The sequence below is a fragment of the Hemicordylus capensis genome, chromosome 12 (genome assembly GCF_027244095.1).
Source record: "Hemicordylus capensis ecotype Gifberg chromosome 12, rHemCap1.1.pri, whole genome shotgun sequence".
NCBI classification, from domain to species: domain Eukaryota; kingdom Metazoa; phylum Chordata; class Lepidosauria; order Squamata; family Cordylidae; genus Hemicordylus; species Hemicordylus capensis.
In genome coordinates, this window is record NC_069668.1 from 7,368,375 (window position 1) to 7,391,032 (window position 22,658).

General features: G+C 49.1%; 1 protein-coding gene and 1 long non-coding RNA gene across 2 annotated transcripts in view; one reads left to right on the forward strand and one right to left on the reverse strand.

Annotated features, from left to right (window-relative positions):
- RABEP1 (rabaptin, RAB GTPase binding effector protein 1) overlaps positions 1-22,658 on the forward strand; it is an 87,234-nt gene that overhangs the window by 23,292 nt on the left and 41,284 nt on the right. The window contains exons 2-5 of the mRNA XM_053274973.1: positions 8,888-9,013; positions 11,240-11,443; positions 15,308-15,468; positions 19,509-19,628. Of these exons, the coding sequence (XP_053130948.1) occupies positions 8,888-9,013; positions 11,240-11,443; positions 15,308-15,468; positions 19,509-19,628 (611 nt within the window). The remainder of the gene's footprint in view (positions 1-8,887; positions 9,014-11,239; positions 11,444-15,307; positions 15,469-19,508; positions 19,629-22,658) is intronic.
- LOC128335974 (uncharacterized) lies at positions 1,621-9,732 on the reverse strand. Its single transcript, XR_008311795.1, has 3 exons — positions 9,668-9,732; positions 5,547-5,676; positions 1,621-2,004 (listed from the first exon to the last, which is right to left on the reverse strand). It is a non-coding gene; the product is annotated as an uncharacterized LOC128335974 (long non-coding RNA).

A 22,658-nucleotide genomic window follows, 5' to 3' on the forward strand; every position in this document is an offset into this window, starting at 1 on the left:
CACAGACTGGCAGCATTTTCTCCAAGGCTGCAGGCAGGAGTGTCTCTCAGCCCTGTCTGGAGATGCCAGGGAGGGAACTTGAGACCTTCTGCACACAAGTCCTCTTCCCAGAGCGGCCCCATCCCCTAAGGGGAATACCTTCCAGTGCTTACACATGTAGTCTCCCATCCAAATGGAAACCAGGGTGGGCTCTGCTTAGCCAAGGGGACAGTTCCTGCCTGCTCTTGCAAAACCAGCTCTGCATCCATGCAACACTGCACCATTTCTTACCTGGGAGTAAGCTCCATTTTTAATACAAGGCTGACTTCTGAGTAAACAGCCTCTGGGGCATTTTGTATTTTCTAAGCTGTCGTGCTGGTTTGAGAATTTCCACATTTCTCAGCTCAGACATTAAGCCAGCCTGTCTCTCATCTGCCAGTCCCTGGAAAGCAATTGGGATCTGGTTGCTAATAGGGGACAGGTTTTTGCACAGCTGCTTGCAACATCAGTCTAGTCATGTATGCCACAATATGGCCCAGGGGCTGCTCTTCTGTAAAATCTGATCTTCCTCCCTCTCTTCAAATGGCTTGCCTTGCAAGGGTGTTGTGCAGACAAATCACGGGACGTACTGTAAAGTATACTGCTCGTTAGACATCCAGTTGGTGGTTTCCTAGCATTTTATTTCCATTTCCTCCCTAGGAAACTCTATCTTAGTTTCCATATTGTGTGTCGGGCATAATGTTCCGTGACACTCCTTTTACCTAGTAATTGAATCACGTGGCACTTGGGCTGATCCAGTGGATCTTGTTCCTTCTGTTATGTTAATCCCCAGTCTAGATTTCTGCCTTCGAGCAGGGGTGGGCAGAAGAGTAGATCTCCAGGTCATCAGCAGAGGATCTTTCAAATTCCTACTTTTTAAATGATAGCAACAGGCTTCCCGTCTCCGCCCCCCCCCCCCAACTAGGCTGTTGAAACCAGGCTTGTGAAGGGGGGGGGATCAAAGTGGATTTTTGTGTGACTAGGAGTGCGAGCTCCTGTTCCAGAGATGAGTGTGTGCCTAGATTGCAGGGCTGCATAGCTTCCGCCCTCCTACAAATGTCAGGCTACAACTCCCATAATCCTTGACTATTGACTCCTGCAGCTGGGGATGATGGGAGTTGTAGTCCCCAAACAGCTGGAGGGCTGAAGCTGTACAGTCTTGCTTGAGAGGCATCTTCTTCCTTAATTTTTTTTTTTTTTAAAGTAACAGGGTGGTTGTGAGGATAAACAACCCTAGACACTGCTCTGGGCTCCTCGGAGGAAGTGCGGGATATAAATGTAAAGATAGATAGATAGATAAATAAATAAATAAATAATGTGCCCCCTGCCGCTCTTTTGTGACTGATGGACCCTGGGCTTCTAGTGAAAACCAAAGTAGGTCCTTTAAGCTTGTTCCTCAAAGGTTTGGTATAGCAAAAGAGTGTGTTGTGGGGGGATGGTAGAAATGATACCAGATCAGTTCTAGGCTTAGGATTGGCGAGAAGACAAGAAAGGACTCCTTGCCTTTTTCAACACATGGGCTCCCGGTTTCAGGCACGAGGCACTGGGGAGTAGTCTTGGGAATTACTTTATTTATTAGATCTGGTTCGAGATCCGTCGAGCTCCATAAGAAGTGGGTAGTGCGCCTGCGCAAGGACCAAGCGGTAGCTATGCTGAAGCTTGTCGAGGCGTCCTGGCCACGCCCCACGCTGCGCGCGAGCTATTTAAGGTAGGCCAGGACGCATGTCCCTCAGTTCTTCTCTGACCGCCTTAGCAAAAAGACTTTCGGTTTTGCCTCTCGTCGAGAAGTTCCTCTCCTGACTCTTTTGAGTTATCGCTGAGTTTGTGAAAAATTCTTTCTTCTTTGGATTGTTTATCGGATTTATGAACTTGGACTGGCTGCCTTACCTCCCCCTTCGTTGACACTTGGACCGGCTGACGGAATCTCCTCCTTCTTCATACTTGGAATTGGCTAACGGAACACTCTAGAATCTTCGCGGACGATGGCTGAGGAAAAGAAAAGTTTAAAGAGGTGTGAGCGCTGTAAAGCGAAACTCCCATCAAAAGACTTATACGATTTATGCCTAATCTGTTTGGGTGAACAACATAATGTGGCTACATGTAAAATTTGCTTGTCGTTTTCGAAGCAAACCCGTAAGAATTGGGCACTTCATCTGCGGGCTGCTATCTATGATGACATGCTCAGCCCTTCGACACCGGGGACGCCTTGCCCTTCAACATCAGAAAGGCGCACGCCCCCGAAGTCCTCCTCAGCTCCGCCTTCAATATCCACTTCGCACGAACGTAAGTCCCGTGCTGGGCAATCCTCGACACTGAGCCTGGCTCAGCGTTCAAAGTCGGCTCCAGATACATCTTTAAAACGACCTACGACACCGGCCTCGACTCCGTGCACAAGACCTTCGCCGTCCACGAAAGCGTCGGCATCGAAATCGAACGTTCCATCGACCTCGACTGCGGAAACTGGAACACCTTCTCGATCGGTATCGATAGCTCCCGCCTCGACGTCGACATCGACTACCATCGTAGAACAAACCTTTTCGACGCCGACTGCTCCAAAACGCAAGCAAGCCGACCATTATTCAGCGTCGAAAGCAAAACACCAGAGGCTTATCGACCTCACGACAGAGCGCACCCCGTCACCATCAGGGATACATTCCCCAAGACCTACCGATATCGACGTGCACAACCAACCTCCGATTGACACCGAGCCAGCGGCGCCGGCAGAAAATGACCTTTTACCAGACGCTTCAGTTCACCGGGCTCTATCCCTTTCACCAGCCCCGACACCTATTGCCTCCTCTCCTCCACCGATGCCGAGGACCTCGGCATCGACACTCAACACTCCAGTTCTGTCGGTCTCCAGGAAGGTGTCTCCTCGATGTCCACCTCCATCAACCTACAATGTCGAGACGGATGCTCCCACTGATCCGACCGTACCTCTAGATAATACTTTACTGACCTTATTGGACTCGACATCGAATACCCCATCGACATTGATGTTACTGGGGTTTCTACCAGAAAACACAGAAACTCCATCGTCCCTACCTCGCCAACCTTCAACCTTAACAGTGGCACATCTGCACACTCCCCTTTCTTGGCACACATGCGGTTTTTCCCATAGAAACTCAGTTCAGTGTCTGGATTCATCTACCCAAAATGTTGCCACTGTGAACCCCCCACCGGAATCTTTTCCTCAGATTGCTACGTCTTCAACACAGACCGCAAATACTCTTATTCAACATCGAGTCTCGCAAACTAAGTCGATAGCGATGCACTCCATATCGACTCAGACAGATTTTCCTTCTCTCCAAGCAATGGCAGTAGAAACACAAACCCCTACTCCAGCTTCACCTGCCTCCTCGATCTCTGAGCATGCTGGTTCCTCGGATTTTGTCTCAGACCAAGAAGAGGATAGGGAAGAAATTATTGTGGAGCCGTCGGCTGACGTGGCTCCCGCTACTTGCGTATCTCCAAATGAAGAGCTCAAAGCTTACCACAAACATGTGAGAGCCATGGCAGAAGCGTTGGGCCTCGATCTTCACTCAGAGCTAGCTACAATCGACGACCCAGTTTATAATTTTATGCTTAAAACTCAAGCTACGGCGCCGGTAGCCTTACCAATGCTACCAGTAATTACACGGGCCGCGAAATGTGCTTGGGAAGTGCTGCACACTTCAACCCCGACGCCTAAGTGCCTAGAGAGCTTGTATCGAATACAAGACAAAGATAACACTTACCTCCACAAACATCCTGCGCCCAATAGCTTGGTGATTGACTGCGCTGCCGTATCCAAAACAGGAAAACGTTACATAGTTCCACCCGACAAAGAGAGCAGAAAATTGGACCTTTTAGGCAGAAAAGTTTATTCCACCGCCTGCCTCTCTATTAAAGTGGCAAATTATTCTGCCTGCACAGCAAAATATAGCCACTGCATCTGGGAAACTTTGCTATCGGACTTTGATACATTGCCCCCAGCTGAATTTTGAAAAAAGTTCTGTCATACCTTGGAAAGATCAGGTGACCTAACCAGGCAACTTCTAAGCATCGCAAAACACCTGGCGGAAAGTGAATCCAGGGCAATGACTGCTGCGATTACCCTACGCAGGCATGCCTGGCTGCGGTCCACCAACTTACAGCCTGATATGAAGGATAAAATTGAAGGACTTGCCTTTGATAGCACGGGCTTATTCAGTGAGACAACTGATTCAACGATGGAACAACTAAAGAAATCGAAATTTACGGTGAAGACTTTCACAAATCAGTCCTCCGCCTCAACTTCTTATCAGTCTCGATTCCGTTCAACTTTCCAACGTCAAAGGCCCTTATACCACCGCCAAGAACGCCAGGATTACCGTAGACCCTACAACCAATACCAGAGACGCAGTTACCAGGCCAAATCGAAATCAGGCCAGGCACAGCACAAGTCCACTGACGCACAAAAGCGTCCCTGAACAACCTGTCCGCTCACTGACACCACCTCTCTCCCCATCCCTGCCTGCGGGGGACCAAACACCATGTCTGCCGCCACACTACATCAGACTGGCGAGCCATGCCCCCGCATGGCGCCACATAACATCAGACCGTTGGGTCCTGAAAATCATATCCTCAGGATATGCCATCGAATTCAAGACAATACCACGGTTCACAGTTATGAGGTACACTGCTCCAACAAGTGCCTTGTGGGAGGAGGTGAAGGAGCTGTTGCAGAAAGCAATAGCCCCGGTGTCGTGGGCGGACTGGCGGAACGGTTTCTATTCCTGCTAATTCCAAGTCCCAAAGCGAGATGGAAGCCTTCGCCCCATTATGGACCTCCGCAGATTGAACAAGTTTGTGCGCGTCCGGAAGTTTCGTATGATGGCGTTGCATCAAATTCTCCCCCTCTTACAAGGAGAGAGGTGGCTTGCAACGCTGGACCTCAGAGACGCCTATTTTCATGTCAGCATCAGGCCTCAACATCGAAAATATCTAAGATTCACCGTAGGAACCCAAGTGTTCCAATACAATGTCTTACCCTTCGGGCTGTCCACCGCCCCAAGAGTTTTTACAAAATGCATGGCCCCAGTAATTGCCCACTTACGGACACTGGGGATCTCGATATACCCTTACCTGGACGATTGGCTCCTGGCCTCAACAAACAAAGATGAGTTACTTTCGCACATCCGTTGTGTATTGGATCTCCTCAACAACCTGGACATTCAAGTGAACTGGAAAAAATCTCACTTGGACCCAGTCCCAGTGACCACTTACATTGGTGCCGTCCTGGACACAAACGTCCAGAAGGCGTTCTTACCAGAAGACCGATATCTCCGCATCCGAGACCTAATACAAGTATGTCACCAATCGCCCGTTCAACCGGCACTTACGATACAGCGCCTCCTTGGCCTGATGGCGTCATGCAACAGTGTCATTTGCCTTGCACGTTTGAAAATGAGGAAGCTCCAGCTATGGTTCCTCTCAGTCTTCCGACCCACCAAGCACAGCCAACACAAACGATTGACAATACCACCCACGGTACTGGTCTCACTCACCTGGTGGACTTTGAAAAGGAATCTCCTCGAAGGCGTACCCTTCCAGACATCGCCTCCGACAGTGTGGCTAATGACAGATGCCTCTCTTCGGGGTTGGGGAGCACATTGTGGACAACACCGAACTCAGGACCTGTGGACACCGACACAAGCAAGGCTCCATATAAATTTCCTCGAATTGCTAGCAGTCTACCTTGCACTGAAAGCATTCCAACCACTTCTCCAGGACTCCTGTGTACAAATAGAACTAGACAACACAACAGCCCAAGCATACATAAACCGCCAGGGTGGAACTGTGTCTCACACCCTGTACGCCCTTGCTGTTCAGATATGGAACTGCTGTCTTCGTCACTAAGTCTCGCCTGTAGCAGTCCACATCAAAGGGATGGACAATATCCTAGCGGACGACCTCAGCTGGGTCTTCCCTCAGGACACAGTCCACGAATGGGCGCTCAAGCCAGAATATATCATCCCCATTTTCAATCACTGGCGCCAACTGACAGTAGACTTATTCGCAACCTCCCTGAATACAAAATGTGCCCGCTTTTGTTCCAGAGCGGGACACGACCCGCTGTCTTTGGGGGATGCCTTCCAGTTAGACTGGACGACGGAATTACCATACATGTTTCCTCCACTACCAATAATAGCCAGGGTTGTGGCCCGTCTGCTTACAACCCCCACACCCTGTATCCTAGTGACCCCGTGGTGGCCAAGACAGACTTGGTTTCCACGGCTACGCAGACTCTCCCAGAACAGATACCGGCGCTTACCGCAACAGCCGGATCTGCTCTCTCAGAACGGCGGCCTCATCCTACACCCAGACGTTCGCACCTTAAGGTTGACCGTGTGGCGAATAGGATTTTAAAGGATGTTCTCCTAAATTGCAGAAAACACTCCACAAGGACAAATTACGCCAGCAAGTGGACCCGTTTCCATCATTACGCGAAAGCAAGGGGTTTTTTGCCTCGACAGGCATCTGTCAAATAAGTCCTGCTCTACTTATCCTCCTTGAAGGCTCAGGGACTAGCCAATGTTTCCCTGAAAGTACACTTGGCTGCCCTTTCCTCCTATCATCCTGGAGCGGATGGCAAGACTCTATTCTCTCACCCGGATAGCAAAGCCTTCTTAAAGGGCTTAACTAACGTCTATCCTCCCATCAAACCGCCAGTAGAACCCTGGAGTCTCTCCCTGGTTCTTTCTACTCTTACGGGAAAACCTTTCGAACACATGGCGACAGCACCTCTGAAATTGGTATCCTGGAAAACAGCTTTCTTGATTGCCATCACTACAGCCAGGCGTGTTAGCGAACTGGTGGCACTTTGAAGTGACCCCCCGTACACTCACTTCTACCCTGAAAAGGTCCTGATGCGCATGGACCCCACCTTCCGACCTAAAATAGTTTCCAGTTTTCATCTAAACCAAGATATTGTCCTCCCAACGTTCTTTAGGAACCCGTCTTCCCAACTAGAAAGATCCATGCACTGCCTCGATGTGCGCAGGGCGCTCCTTTTCTATCTGGAGCGCACGAAGTTGTTTCGCAAGACGGTTCGGCTGTTTGTGACCTATGCGGGCTCTTCCAAAGGGACCTGCATTTCATGACAGCGTCTATCAAGATGGCTAGTGGACCTTATCCAGTTCACATACAAGCTACAGGACCGAACCCCTCCGGAAGTCATCAAGGCCCATTCTACTAGGGCACACGCTTCCTCCGCTGCACACCTTTCCGGAGTGACCTTCATGGACATCTGCAAAGCAGCGACCTGGTCCTCCGAATCTACCTTTGTGAAACACTATGCTATAGACGTGCGCTCTGCTGCAGAGGCTAACTTTGGGAGGAGTGTTTTTAAAAGGGTGCTACCATACTGCTCCCTCCTCCTATAAGGAGCTGGCTAAACACCCACTTCTTATGGAGCACGACGGATCTCGAACCAGATAAACAGGTTGCTCACCTGTAACTGATGATCTGGTAGAGATCCGTCAACATCTATAAGACCCTCCCATCCTACCCCTCTGCAGTAGTGTGACAGGAGTGCAGCCTTTGTTCCACTAGGATCTTCATGTATTAAACATCACTAACCTTCACAAACTCACCTGGATGATCGTCACCTTGCGGCGGTCGTCTAAGAACTGAGGGACATGCGTCCTGGCCTGCCTTAAATAGCACGCGCGCAGCGTGGGGCGTGGCCAGGTCGCCTCGACAAGCTTCGGCATAGCTACCGCTTGGTCCTTGCGCAGGTGCACTACCCACTTCTTATGGATGTTGACGGATCTCTACCAGATCATCAGTTACAGGTGAGCAACCTGTTTATTTCTATCATAAAATTATCTCAAGGCGGTTTACAAAAGTTAATACAAGAACATACCATAAAATCACATTAAAATGCCACGATCAGTTGAAACCATGAAAACACCCAAAGCAGCAGCAATAAAAATGCCACAGAGCAGCCGGAAAGGAGAGACTGGCAACCCCGAAGGGGAAAAGCTCGACCATTTGGTCTATGGCCAAATATTTAAAAGGAAGCAGGGGAAATATTTATTGCCGGGTGGGCAAATTGGAGGATGTGGGAGATGTGTGTTTTCGGCAGCCGATGTGCAAAAGCATTTTCTTGATAATGGCCAAAGTGAGGGGGTTAACGGACACTGTTCTGGGGGAGGTATCCGCAAGAAGGAAGTGTGCATTTTGCTCCCCAGTATTTAAAACTATGATTCACTGAAATCCAAGAGGCGTGTTTTATTCTTGCAGCTCTCTGCAGCAGAGGGTGTGTTTTCATCCTTCTGCATAAGAGCAGAAGCGTTGGGAGTTTTCTGAGCAAGGATCCTACCCTTGCAGGTGCCTTGTGGTCTGTCACTCAGGTGTTCCTGCTGTCGCACAGTCTCCCTCGGGCATCTCCCTGGATGGCCGCCTGTCAGGGATCCGGTCGCTAGTTTCCTGTAGCATGCTATGGGGCCCCAGATTCAATCTGGGAGAAACTCCTGCTTGAAACTTTGGAGCCCCGCTGCCGGTTGGTGTTGGCAGTACTAAGCTAGGTGGACCTGTGTTCTGACTCTTAAGGCAGCATCCTGCCTTCCTATGATGAAGTTCTGCTGCTGCTGGCTTGATTTCTGCCTATGCTGCTATACTGGTTGTGGTGTGTTGTGTTCTTTCTTGCGTATTGCCACTTTTTTTGCGTATTGAGTGTGTCGCTTGTGTACAGAGACCTTTCTGTAATAAAGGAACCAGCTGAAGGCAAAGCTCCCTCTGAATGTATGTATGTATATATGTGTGTGTGTGTGTGTGTTGCTATGCAACTTTTTCCCTTGTCAGTGTAATGCTTTCCCCTCTTCCTTCTCTTGTGTGTCTTTAGCTCTTCTTCAGCGAGTAGCAGAGCTGGAAAAAGTCAATGCCGAATTTCTGCGCACGAAGCAGCACCTTGAGCAAGAATTTAATCAGAAGAGGGCAAAATTTAAAGAGCTGTACCTAGCCAAGGAAGGTAAGGTTTACATTCTTGGGACAGATGTCAAAACATTCCTTTCAGTGTGGTCTCTCGAGCAGTGGCAGGCAATCATTGGCTCTCTAGTGGTTGCTGAACTACAATTCCCATCATCCCCAGCCACAACTTGCTGAACTCCAGCAGTGGCTGGAGTTCAGCAATTGCTGGAGAGCCATGGTTGCTTACCCCTGCCCTAGAGCAGGGATTCTCAACGTTGGGTCCCCAGATGTTATTGGACTTCAGCTCCCATGATCCCCAGCCCCAATGGCCTTTAGTTGGGGATGATGGGAGTCGAAGTCCAATCACATCAGGGGGCCCAACATTGAGAATCCGTGCTCTAGAGTATCTGGATGGAGAGCAGAAAGCTGTTTTGATGCAGTGAGAGGAGAAAAGCACTGGCGAGGTTTCCTTGTATTGTGAGTGTTGTGGACTGCTGTCTGAGTATACCTCTCCCCAATTCCGCACCCCTAGTCTTTTGGTGTGTGTGTGCATAGGCCTCAAAAGCAAACACCTGCCGCCCAACCTGACACATCTGGTTGCATGTACAGCTATATTGATTCATTTAGCATTTATATATTGCTTTTCAGGTGAACCTCCCAAAGCGGTTTACAAAAAACTTGAATTAAGAATCAGTAGATCAAGCCACACATTTACATTTGTACGTGGACCTCAGCCTCACTTCTTCCTCCTCTCCGAGCAAGATGGTCCCTGGTCGCTCTGGGGTGGCAGTTGGAGGAGGGAGGGGCCGCTTCAGCAGGGACGTGGGAGCTGGATGGTGGCAGCTCCCCAGCCTGTCTCTCTCCTCTCCTCCCCTCCCCTCCCCTCCTCTCCCAATGGAGCTATGTTTAGCTCAGGCTCTTTGTGTGCACCAGCTAGAGAATACCTCAGGAAGCAACCGCAGGTTGGAGATTGCCATGTCATCTTGAAACCTCTACAACGAACTGAAGGCGGGGTGGGCTAAAAACACCCCCTGGCTCCTGAGGGATGGGTTTGTGCTGACTGCATCACTGTAGCTCTCGGGACTGGGAGACCGAGTAGGCTGTGGCTGTTTGTGAAGAACTGATTCCTAAAAGATCCGAGATCACACCCAGGCTCTGGTTTTCCCCTTCAGATTTCCTCCAGAGTACGATTAGTACCTGAGCCAGCTGGAGTGGTTGGTACCCTCTTGGGGGCACGTGTGCTCTTGGTGATTTTTGGCAAGGCCTACACTCCTTGAGATGGAAAAAGACTCCCAGGGTCTCCTCATGCTTCTCTTCTGCCACCGGTCTTGCAGTGGCCACATTTGCAAGGGTGGTTTTAAAAGCCTGGAAAGGTTGCCGACCAGTGTTCTCTCTGATTTTTTCATTTGTGTGTGGAATGAGATTTGTTCGGGGTGGGAGTATCAAGGCATACATGCATTCAGAATGGGGCCTTCCTGATTCAACCTGAGCGGGATATAAAACTAACTGAGTGGACATCAAAACGCTTGTGAGTGCAGGCACGTGCGCATTCATTAGGGAGAACACTTTTGCCTACCTCTGGACTAGATGACGGAGGCTTTTGTGTTTTAATTTTGTGAGCTGCCCCAAGCAGTATTGTACTGGAGAGGCAGGACATAAATATATGGGAGATCCAGTCATGGGGAGGAAGGTTGACCTTGTGGTACTGAGTATGAGTTGTCCCCTTTGCTAAGCATGGTTTGCCTTGGCTTGCTTTTGGATGGGTGACTGCATGTGGATGCTGTACGATATTCCTCTTAGGGCTCATACCTCCATGGAAGAGCACCTGCTTTGCATGTAGAAGGTCCCGAGTTCAGTTCCCAGAAGCATTTCCAGGTAGGGCTGGGAGAGACTCCCAACCTTGGAGAAGCCGCTGCCAGTCTGTGCAGACAGTCCTGAGCTAGATGGACCTATGGTCTGACTCTGTATATGGCAGCTTCCTCTGTTCCTGTGACTCCTGCCTGAAACCTTGAGGAGTGCTGCCAGTCAGTGTAGACAGTACTGAGTTAGATTGACCAGTGGTCTGACTCAGTAGAAGGCAGCTTCCTTTTTTCCATTCGTGAATCTCCCATTTGTCTTGCCTAAGTTGGCTCTAAGAGCAGAGGCTTAGACAAGGCTGCTCAGATGCACAAGGCAGTCTGGGGAGTAGCATGCAGTTCTCTTGCCTGGATTCTTCTCAGCTCCCCTTCATTAACGTCCTGGCTGGAATCTGTGCTCTTCAGTGGAGTTTTTCCTTCTTAACCTTCAGAGGATCTGAAGCGGCAAAAATCCGTCCTGCAGGCGGCTCAGGATGACCTGGAGCAGCTGCGCGCCCAGCTCTCAGAAGCCCAAGCTGAAATGGAGAACATCAAAGCCGTTGCCACTGTCTCCGAAAACACCAAGCAGGAAGCGATTGATGAGGTGAAGAAGCAGTGGCAGGAAGAGGTGGCTTCGTTGCAGGCTATCATGAAAGGTAGGGCTGGAGGAAGTGGGTGGTGGGTTGCTGCGGAAAAGGCAAGGCGTGGACAGGGGCTGCTGCGTGGTGCTTGACTCTCTGCTCTCAAACCACAGGCTGCAAATACCTCTTAGGATGGAGATCGTGCGTTACCGTATTACCTGGTCACCATTTCCCAAAAGGCACATTGTAGAACTGGAAAAGGTCCAGAAGATGTTGAGGGCATCTTAACACTTACTGTATTTACCTGAATAGAAGACAAGTCTGAATTTAAGACAAGCCACTTTAAACACACACACACACACACACACACACACACGTTGAATACAGTTTGTAACCTGTATTTACCCAAAAGGAAGAGGACTCTGATTCAGGACAACCACCCAATTTCTAACAGCAAAGAACTTGGAAGAAAACGAGCCTTGGATTCGGATAAACACACAAGAACATAAGAACAGCCTTGCCGGATTAGGCTCAAGGCCCGTCTAGTCCAGTTCTACATTGTTGAACTGGAAAAGGTAAAGAAGAGGGCAGCTGAGACGGGCCTGGAGCACTTTCCTTCCGAGGCAAGGCTACAGCATCTGGGGCTTTTTAGTTTAGAAAAAAGACTACTAAAGGTAGACATGATCGAGGTCTACAAAATGATGCATGGTGTGGAGAGAGAGAAATCTTTCTCACTCTCACAATGCAAGAACCAGGGATGATCTCATGAAATAGATTGCCAGTAATGTAGGACCGAGAAAAGGATGGACTTCTTTCACTCAGTGCATAATTAACCTATGGAATTTGCTGCCACACATTGTGGTGATGGCCATCAGCCTGGGTGGCTTTAAAAGGGGCTTAGAGAAATTCATGGAGGACCAGTCTATCAATGACTACTAGTCTGGTGGCTATAGGCCACCTCAGTCTCAGAGGCAAAATGCCTCTCAATCCCAGTTGCAGGGGAGCAACAGGCTGTTGCCAACAGCCAGAGAGAGGACCTCCCCTCCCCTCTTGCCTGTGGGCTTCTCAGAGGCATCTGGTGGGCCAATGTGGGAAACGGGCTGCTGGACTCGAGGCCTTGGGCCTGATCCAGCAGGGCTGTTTTTATGTTCTTGTCTATTTACCTGAATCCAAGACTAGATTTCCCCCAAGTTCTTGGATGTCAGAAATTGGGCTGGGTGTCCCGATTCAGAGTCCTCTTCCTTTTGGGTAAATACAGGTAAAGTGTGCCGTTGGGTTGGTGTCGTCTCCTGGCACCCACAGAGCCCTGTGTTTGTCTTTGGTAGAATACAGGAGGGGTTGACCATTGCCATCTTCAATGCAGTCTGAGATGATGCCTTTCAGCATCTTCCTATAGCACTGCTGCCCGATAGAGGTGTTTTCCATAGTCTGGGGAACAGACCAGTGGGGATTCGAACCGGCAACCTCATGCTTGTTAGTCAAGCATTTTCCTGCTGCGCCACTTAAGGTAAATACAGATACAACCTGTATTTAGCCTGTGTTTTTTAAGGGGATCATCTTAAGTTGGAGTTGTCTTCTATCTGGCTAAATACGGTAAGTGGACTTGAGAATGGGGAGGGTTCACCTTGGTCACTCTTCAAGTCACTCTTCAGCTTCTCTTGTGGTGTGTGATTTTCTTTGCAACCTCCATTTTCGTTTTTCTTTGAACTAGACAATGGGGCAGGGCTGCTCAATCTCAACCCTTCTGCTGATGTTGCCCTACAAGTCCCATCATCCCTTGCTGTTTGCCACTGTGGCTGGGGATTGTGGGAGTTGTAGTCCAAAAACAGCTGGAGGTCCAAGGATGCCTACCCCCTGCCTTGCACTATAAGATACTTGGAATCTGGAAACCCCCGCCCCACCCCCACCCCCGAGTACAAAACAGCAAATTGCTTACCATATAGGTTATATGTATCATTCATATATATATATTCATACACACACACACACACACACACACACACACACACACACACACACACACACCACATACACACACATGCGCTGTAGGTTGCATGTATTAGAGCAATTGCCTTCTCGCTTTTCTCTGCACCTGATACAGTTCTCTCTCTCTCATATCATAAATGTGTATTTCCTTTGCAGCACATACTTCCGCCCTTTCATCACAGTATTTTGCTGTAATTGCATCTGTGCATCTCCGGTCCTCCTTCATCTCATCACGAATCCCTCAAAACTATCTTTGGGCCTTCTCTGGGGCTGCCCCAGGGCTTTGGAATATGCTCCCTGTTGAAATAAGAGCCTCTTCCTCTCTGTTTGCTTTTAGGAAGACCCTTAATACGCACCTCAGGCTTTTAACTGAAATTGATGTTAGACTGATTTGTTTTTATCTTATGGTATTTTTTTAAATTTATCTTGTGAATTTTGGCTGGTTTTGTTCTGTTTTGCATTTGTTGCATTTTGACTCTGTACACTGCCTGGAGATGCACATGGCAGATGCACATGGCAGGTGGTATAAAAATATGATTAATAAAATAAAATAACAAAATAAAATAATAGAATGCCCTCTAGCCCTGATGGCGGTGCCAGGTTTGCACAGAGATCTTTAGTATGATTTGATTCCTCACAAACACTCATAAATAAATCTGTATCTGTATCTCTGTATGAATGATTTCTGTAGTACTTTGCAGTGTATAAAATGCCTTGCAGTTATGAATGTCCTGATCAGCTGTACCTGCTCAAGTCAAGCAAGGCGTTTAAATCATAGGAACAGAGGAAGCTGCACTATACTGAGTCAGACCATATGTCCATCTAGCTCAGGATTGCTTAAAACTGTGGCTAAAGAGATGTGTCTTGGGTTGTTTCCTAAAAGCCAACAGGGATGAAGCAGCTCTAATCTCAGCAGGAAGTGCGTTCCACTGTTCTTCCACTACAGAGAAGGCTGTCCTTCAGCTTAGGTACCCCATAGAGAATTTGTGTGTGAGCCGACTGTTACAGTCACTGGCTCACACAAAGTCACTCATAAGCAGTCTTGTTTACATTAATGAGGCAAGTTTACTTGACCCATTAATTTCAATGGGAGTAGTCAGTGCTAATTTCCCGAAGCCTCTCATTCAGGCTGAGGGGAGGGGCCTGCTGAGCTTCAGCACACAGCCAGCCAATCAAGAGCAGAGGAGCAGGATCTTCACCCTCCTCCTTCCCCTCCTGCAGTGGACAGATAGCTGACGATGCATCAACTTCAAGCCAGCGTTCCTCTGATGGGGAAGAGATGATGAAACTGCAGTGTGGGGAGGAAGGAGGGTTCTGAGTACCCTCTGGAAGCCCTTCAAGTATCCCTAGAGGTATTAGTACCCTAGGGATCCCTTACATCAGACAGCACTCAAATGGCATTGCCCATCCAAATATAAGCCAAGGTGGACCCTGCTTCACAAAGGGGATGATTCCTGCTTGCTCCTGCAGGACCGGCTCCCCCTCCCCTAATGAATGGGCTCTCTCTATTGGGCTTGTGGTAGCAAACTGGAGAGCTGATCTTGTGGTAGCAAGCCTGAATTGTCCCCTTTGCTAAGCAGGGCCACCCTGTTTTGCATTTGAATGGGAGACTACATGTGTGAACACTGTAAGATATTCACCTTAGGGAATGGGGCCACTCTGGGAAGAGCATCTGAGGTTCCAAGTACCCTCCTTGGTATCTCCAAGGTAGGGCTGAGGGAGACTCCTGCTTGCAACTTGGAGAAGCTGCTGCCAGTCTGGGAAGACAGTACTGAGCTAAATGGACTAAGGGTCTGACTCAGTAGAAGACAGCTTCCTATGTTCCACCCATTCTGGCAGGATGTCAGATCTGTTTGCCAAAGGATTTCGCAGAGACGTCTGGCAGCCTTTGACCTTCCAGCAAGCGAGGGACTCAAGCAGTGATGGGCAACTTCTTGGTTGTTGTTCAAACAGAAACTGTCCGCGAATATGAACTCCAGTTTCATCACAGGCTGGAGCAAGAGCGGGCTCAGTGGAACCAATACCGGGAGAACGTGGAAAGGGAAATCGTGGAGCTGAGGAGGCGGCTTTCTGAAGGCCAAGAAGAGGAAAACCTGGAAAACGAAATGAAGAAGGTAGGCCAAAGCACATCCTCACATGGCATAGCGCTGTCGACTATTTGTTTGGGAGTCTTATCACTGTACTCTGTCTTCTTCCGGAGGAACGAAAGTGCTTAAATTTCAGGGGAACCTTGTTCCTCGCGGGGGTTCTGTTCCTCACCTACTTCTGCATGTAACGAGGCATTATGGCTTTGGGAAAGGGGCGGTTAGGTTCCAGGGTGGAGCAAAATGGCAAAAAAGGCTGAAAACCCGTGAAAATCCTACTGTGGTGTGCTCTGTGGGGTCTGTGTATTTCCAGGAATCCCCCTATGGGCTCAGGAATGTCCTCCAAAAATGCCCCCCAGCCACAAAAAACCACAGGGAAAAGTCCCATCCCCCCCGCCCGGAAGGAGCCACAAAATGGTGCTCTTAGACAAATTGACAGGTGGAAGTGATCTCTGTGGTCACTTCTGTCTCTCTAGGAACTGTGGATTCGTAGGTTTTAACCCTTCCATGCCCGTGGATACTGGAAATGGGTGTCTAATGGGCATATCCCCATAGAGACATGGAACCCCAAATAACGAGGTTCTCCTGTACAGTGTTGAGAATCTGTCCTATCTTTGGTTATGGTGTGTCCTGTATTTGACACAGAGTGGGTTTGAAGGCTGAAAATGGCATCCTTCCAGTTCCTCTCTCCTCCTTTTGTTTTCTGGGCTGTGCTCCTCCCTCAATATCTAGGTTTGCGACACAGACCTGTCCTTTTAGTTGAGGAGCTGGAGTCTCACCCTATCCTTTGGTCACCCTCTAAACTCCCCCACCCCTGATTTGGGGTTGGGGCCATTGCTCAGTAGCAAGAGCATCTCCTTGGTGTGCAGAAGATCCCAGACTAAATCTCCAGCTGCACCTCCAGTTAGGACTGGGGGAAACCTTGTCTGAATCCCTGGAGAGCTGTTGCCGGTCAGAGCAGACACGACTGAACTGGGTGGACCAAGGGTCTGACTCAGTGGACAGTAGCTTCCTAGGCGATGGTGCTGTCCACCATAGGAGCATCTGCTATGCAAGCAGAAGATCTCGGGTTCAACCCCTGGAAGCATTTCCAGAGAGGGATGGAACAGACTCCTGCCTGAAACCTTGGAGAAAGCCGCTGCCAGTCATTGTAGACGATACTGAGCTAGAAGGACCCTTGTTCTGGCTTGGTGTAAAGCAGCTTCCTATGTTCCTGAGATCTAAATTAGAAATAGATTGTGTCTACTCGGATCGTACCCTTTCCCCTGCAGTGATGCAACCCTCTTTCCGCATCTCCCGTCCCACCTGCCACACTAATAGGACTCTTCCTAGGGCACCAGGTTCTCATGTAGTATGTGGTCAGCGATCAGGGAGACTTGGGTTCAAATCCCATGCAGCTGTGAAGCACTTTGGGCAAGTCTGGGCCGCTCACTGAATCTCAGCCTAGGTTTAAAAAAAAAAAAAAAGATCAATTTTATCCAGACGATGCACAGTTTATGTAAGCTCCTGAAGCCAGAGCCAGTAGCGTATGTATTACGGCAGTTCTATATTTTTGGCTTCTGGGAATCGGTGCTTTGCGCGAAGACTTGCTTTTGGAGCCTGACACTTAAACCGCCTGTCTAATTTTGTACCAAGTGCGGTTAGAGCCAAGCGCGTGTCGTTCTTGGACGCAGCAAGAAGTTGCTGGCTTTAGCCTGCTCTCTGGACAAAACATGGCGGCATTGATTGGAGCATTTAGGGGGCTGGAAGCCATTTCTCGGAATGCGTCGTCGACCTTAAAAGTCAGTAAAAATGGGACTTCACTGAGCCAAAGCTATTCTCTCTCCCCTCCGTCCCTCGGCCCCGTTCTGGCAGTAGTGCCGTTCTGGCTACTGTACACAGTTGTGTTCCTGACACTTCCTAAATGTCACTACCAGAATGTTGGGGGCAATATGTACCCAGAATGTTGGGGGCAATATGCTAAATAATTGTAAACCGCTTAGAGAGCTCCGGCTATAGAGCGGTATATAAATGTAAGTGCTATTGCTATTGCTATTGCTAGATACTGGCCGTGTTGGCTTGGTAAGACTTAACTGGCAAGGAAGGAAATATAAAAACATGTAGGTCTGCCCTGGTTGCATATGAATGGGAGACTAGAAGTGTTTGCACTGGAAGATATTCCCCCTTAGGGGATGGGGCCGCTCTGGGGAGAACAGAAGGTCCCAAGTTCCCTCCCTGGCAGCATTTCCAAGAGAGGGCAGAGAGAGAATCCTGCCTGCAAGCTTGGAGAAGCCGCTGCCAGGCTGTGAAGACAATACTGAGCTAGATAGACCGAGGGTCTGACTCAGTAGATGGCAGCTTCCTATGTTCCTATGCCAGGACTGAACCTGGGACCTTCTTCATGCAAAGCAGATGCTCTTCGCTCGAGCTACGGCCACAGACCCCTGCCTGAAAACCTGGTGGGCTGCTGCCGGTCAGAGTAGACAATATGGAGCTAGATGACTTGACTCAGTAGAGGGCAGCTTCCTCTGGATCAGGAATGCTCTGCCTTCCAACCCACTTTCTCCTGCCCTGGCGTGCCTGACCTGATATAGGACTCTGCACGTTGCCAAATGGTAGTTTGCCACAGCGTCTCCCCCGGGAACCTGCTCTTAGTGCTCCCTGCAGTCTGGGATTGCAGATCATGGCCTGCCCAACCCTTTGACTTGCTAGAAATGGAGAGGGACTCCCCCTTGGCCGCTGAGAGCGCGCATGGCTGCAGCTTCTAAGCCAAGCTTATGCCAATGTGGCTCCCCAACACTGTTCCAGGAGACCTGGGGTTCCTCCGAAACATATGATGGGGCTGCTCAAGGCGCGAACTGCCACTGAGGGGCAAGCTGGCCTTTCATTTGCAGAGAGAGATCATGGTTGGTGCCTGAGGCAGCTGGGGGAGGATGGTGCCATCTGGGAGAACGAAAGCTGCTGGTGATTTATGACAAGGGTTAGGGCACCCCTAGAGATGGAAAAGAGGTGATAGCCTTGCAAGACCTTCCGCTTTGAGTGTCTCGTCATGCTTTTCTTGTCCAGCCTGTCGGGCCTACGGTAGCCACATTTGCAGTGGTGCCTTAAAAGCATTTAAAAGTCTTAAAATCAGATACAGTTTTATCGATCTTGTCAGAGGCATGGAATTGGCCATTGGCAGGCATGTCCTCCAAAGATTACTTGATGGAGAGAGGACAGGCATTTCTTTGTTGTTATCCTAACCCTTTCCTCGGCTCCAACAGTGACTGCAATTTGACCCTTATCGTTTGGGGGCAGGGGTAAAGAAGGGGTGATTTAACCCCTGTTAACTGAACACAGACACCTTTCAAAGTGGTGATTCTTATATTTAGCAGGGGGAAGCAACTGACCCTATCCAGCCCCAGCACAATATCCTTTCAGTGGCTGTTTCTGGTATCTGCCGTACATTTCTTTTCAGATTGTGAGCCCTTTGGGGACAGGGGACCATCTTATTTATGTATTATTTTATTTTTCTGTGTAAACCGCTTTGAGAACTTCGATTGAAGAGCGGTATATAAATATTCGTAGTAGTAGTAGTGATAACACAGATAACACACAGATAACACACTATCAGTGCAACAATGATATCACCTCTTCTCCCTCTCTAGGTGAGTGAGCGTTGCCAAAAATTACTATGAGCATTTGTCCCTTGAGTGTTTACCTGAATCAAAGACTAGGTTTATTCCAAGTTCTTTGCTGTTAAAAACCAGGGGGTCATCTTAAATTTACCCCTTCCTTTTGGGTAAATACAGTATAACCTACTTAGCCTCGCTTTGTTCAAGGGGTCAACTTAAACTCAAAGTCGTATTCTATTTGGGAAAATATGGTGCCAATGGCCAACATTGGTGGACTAGTTGTGCAGCCGCAGGGCAATGTTGGGTCTCATTAGGTGGTGCTCTCCCTCCACTGGGACGAAGAGTCTGACCAGCGTCCAGTGTGAATGGAGGATCCACTGTGTTAAAGTCTGAGGCTGCATTTCCATTCCATTCCATTTCCAAGAAAGGAACTCAGATGAGTGTTTGTTTCCTTGCATCATTTAACTGTGACTCCAGGCCCAAGAAGACTCGGAGAAGCTTCGTTCTGTTGTGATGCCCATGGAGAAGGAGATTGCGACCCTGAAGGAGAAGCTGACCGAGGCGGCAGAAAGGATCAAGGAGCTGGAGGCGTCCAAGGTGGGTGAGCCAGAATTTTAACTGCTTGCAAGGAGGCGGCACATATATCGGGGACACCTTTCTTGATATAGGAAACAAATATTTTGCTAGAGAATTGAGCAGTTTATGTGACTTTCTATAGTTTCAATACTATATATAAGAATGTTTATGTAAATGGCCAAACTCAATACACAAACACATAGGATTGCTGAAGCATCTTTTACTGGAACAGATTTCTCCTCCAGCAAAGCAGAATTGCAGGTCGCCTTATGTTTCAAAAGTCCTATATGTCTGGGTACTTCTGAATTCGTCCACTTCCATAAAAATTCTTATATGTTTGATAAAGTACCACAACAAGTTGCTATCTCTAAAATTTGTTGCATGTATGTCTTGGCGGCTATTAATACTTGCAGCTGTTTGTTGTGTCATACCGATACAGACTTCTTTCTATATGTTTGTTTGCATGCTGGTTCTTCGACGTGGTCTCTGCCTTTTACACCAGTGGGCTTTGCGCTTGTGCGAAGTTGGAACCTAACAAGCTCAATCTGCTGCTTTTGGCAGGAACCCTTCCCCCAGCCGCTCTATGCGGTTGCACCTTTCTTCATCCCCTCAGTCTTCAGTAGATGTTGTGGAATTGCTGGCTCAGCAACGAGTAGAAAGGAAAGTTTTCCTCTTAGTTGTTTCTCCTGCTAATTTCTCTTTCGCGCCTTGTTTTGTTCTTTGTTATTTCTTTGCACAGTTGTGGTTTTTCTTGGTGTTTTTAAAAATTTCTGTGCCCCCCCCCTGCTTTTCTTGTGTTGACACTCCGCTCCTGGATGGGACGGAGTTTTGGAGGCCCCTGCGCTTTCTATGCTCTCACAACAAACTTTAAAAGGTGTGTCTGCTGCGGATCTAAGATCGCTTTCCTTGTCACTCCTACAGAGGGTCTGCTCTGTTTGGGGGAATTCCATGTTGTCACGACCTGCTCACTTTTCCAAAAATTCACAAAGCAGGCTTGAAAAAATCGGGTTTCCTGTCTGCACGCTGCCCTTTGGGAATTAGTTCTCCAGTCATTGGAGGCTTTGTCTTTGAAACACTCCTTGAAAATGGCTGTGTCAGATTCAACAGCTTGATCAGACTCCACTCCTCCGGTCTTTGCGCAAACTGATACGGCCTCGGTCCTGCCCTCCGTACCAGCCTCTGGGCTAGCTGGATGGACTAGGGGTTTGGTTCCCTCTGTCATGCCGGCATCGTTGCCTTTGCCACCACCTACTCCATTGGGATCGGTGCAGGCTGTAGCGGCTCCGCTGATCCTCAAAAAGAAGAAGGTGGCCCAAGCCACAGCTCTGCTTGTGGGTCAACATCTGCCTCCCATTCTGAAGAAGCAGCCGCCCTTGCAGGTCACTCCATCAGAGGAACCAAAGAAAAAGAAGCCTAAGGTTGACTCCTCCAACAAGGAAGAGACTCAGCCTGCACCTCGGACCACTCCAATCCCTGATACTGTGCCCTTGGTACTTAAGGACAAGGTCTCATCGCCTCATAGAAATTACGTCCATGGACCGAGCTTCTCCATACCGCCGGACCTGGCAGCTGTCTTCCGAACAAGAAAGGGACGACGAACCAGGTTGTTGCCTGTCGGACTATGAAGGCTATATACCAAATGCCCACTCAACCTGGCTCCCTAGGAGGCGTTCACTGCCAATGAGACGTATTGGTCAAGCTCCCCCTAGGGATCGAGGGCAGCATTGGGGCATTGGAGAGCGCTCATGGGAACGCAAACGGGGGGAGATTGGGACAGATATGGCCAGTCTTATGGTGGCTGATATCAGACCTCACCTAAGGGATCAATGTACTCTGCTCAACTGACCTCCCCCTTTCACGGGGAGTGGTGTCATGAGGAAGCTCAGGAGGTCCCGTTACGAGCCTCAGTACTGAGAGGGTTCGTATGACTGGGAACAAAGAGATAGACAAGTCTATCGTCATTCGAGTCCTTCTTACTCCCATTGCAGGCCTTGGTCCTGTTCACCGTTATGCAACTGGCAGGAATGTCTCTGTGGGCACTCGCCTCTGTCTAAGACCCAGTGGAGGAGGTACCGGTGCAGCCCTTGCCCATACCAACACACACCATCTCTGTACTGACACCAGTGGATTCCCCACAAGAAGAGCCTATAGTTCGTCTGGAAACAAATACTGTGCCTATGGAGTCTCCAGATACAGAGCGAGAGAGGGCACCCTCGGATCTCCATATTCGGACCTCATGTCCTTGGGTTCATCCCCATTGGATAATGCTTTGGATTCCAAGCTGATATCGCCTTCAGAGGATCTGAAGCAGTATTTGGCCTATGTGGCGCGCATGCCCTCGGCTTTGGGAGTAAACCTAGATATGCAACAAAACCGGGAATTGGACCCATTATTCAGACTGATTGATGCAGAAGCCAGGGTGCCGACTTCCTTTGCCCCTTGGTATGGCTCTCCTGGACGTTATGTGTAGCCATTGGAAGAAGCCATCAACACTGTCACAACCCAACAGGAGGCTAGAAGATTTTAATAGGGTTCAGATGCAAGACGACGTCACGGCTTTCTTAAAAAACCACCCAACACAAAACTCCATTGTTGTGGAGGCTTCTCTCAGCAAGTCGAAAGGTCACAGTCAGGTCAACCCTGGGGACAATGAGGGTTGGAAATTGGACTCCTTTAAGAGACAGCTTTACTCAGCATCTGCTTTACATCTGAGGGTCTCAAATTATCAGGCCTATAATACCAGGTATAATCATTTCTTGTGGGAGAAGGTGGCGCCTTTCTTGGACCTCTTGCTCCAAGATAAGCGAGATCCTGCTAAGGTTTTCCTAAGGGAGGCATTTCAGGTAGCAAAACAAAATACTCTGCACGACACTCAGTTGAGTGCGCAGCAAAGGTGATGGCCACCTCCGTTGCTATCAGGCGGCACATGCGGCTGCAGTCCTCTGGCTTGACTTATGAGGCCGGATCTAGAATTGAGGACCTTGCCTTTTGAGGGCAAAGCTCTCTTTGCAGAACAAACTGATGAGAGGAGAGGAGAGCTAGTCTTGTGGC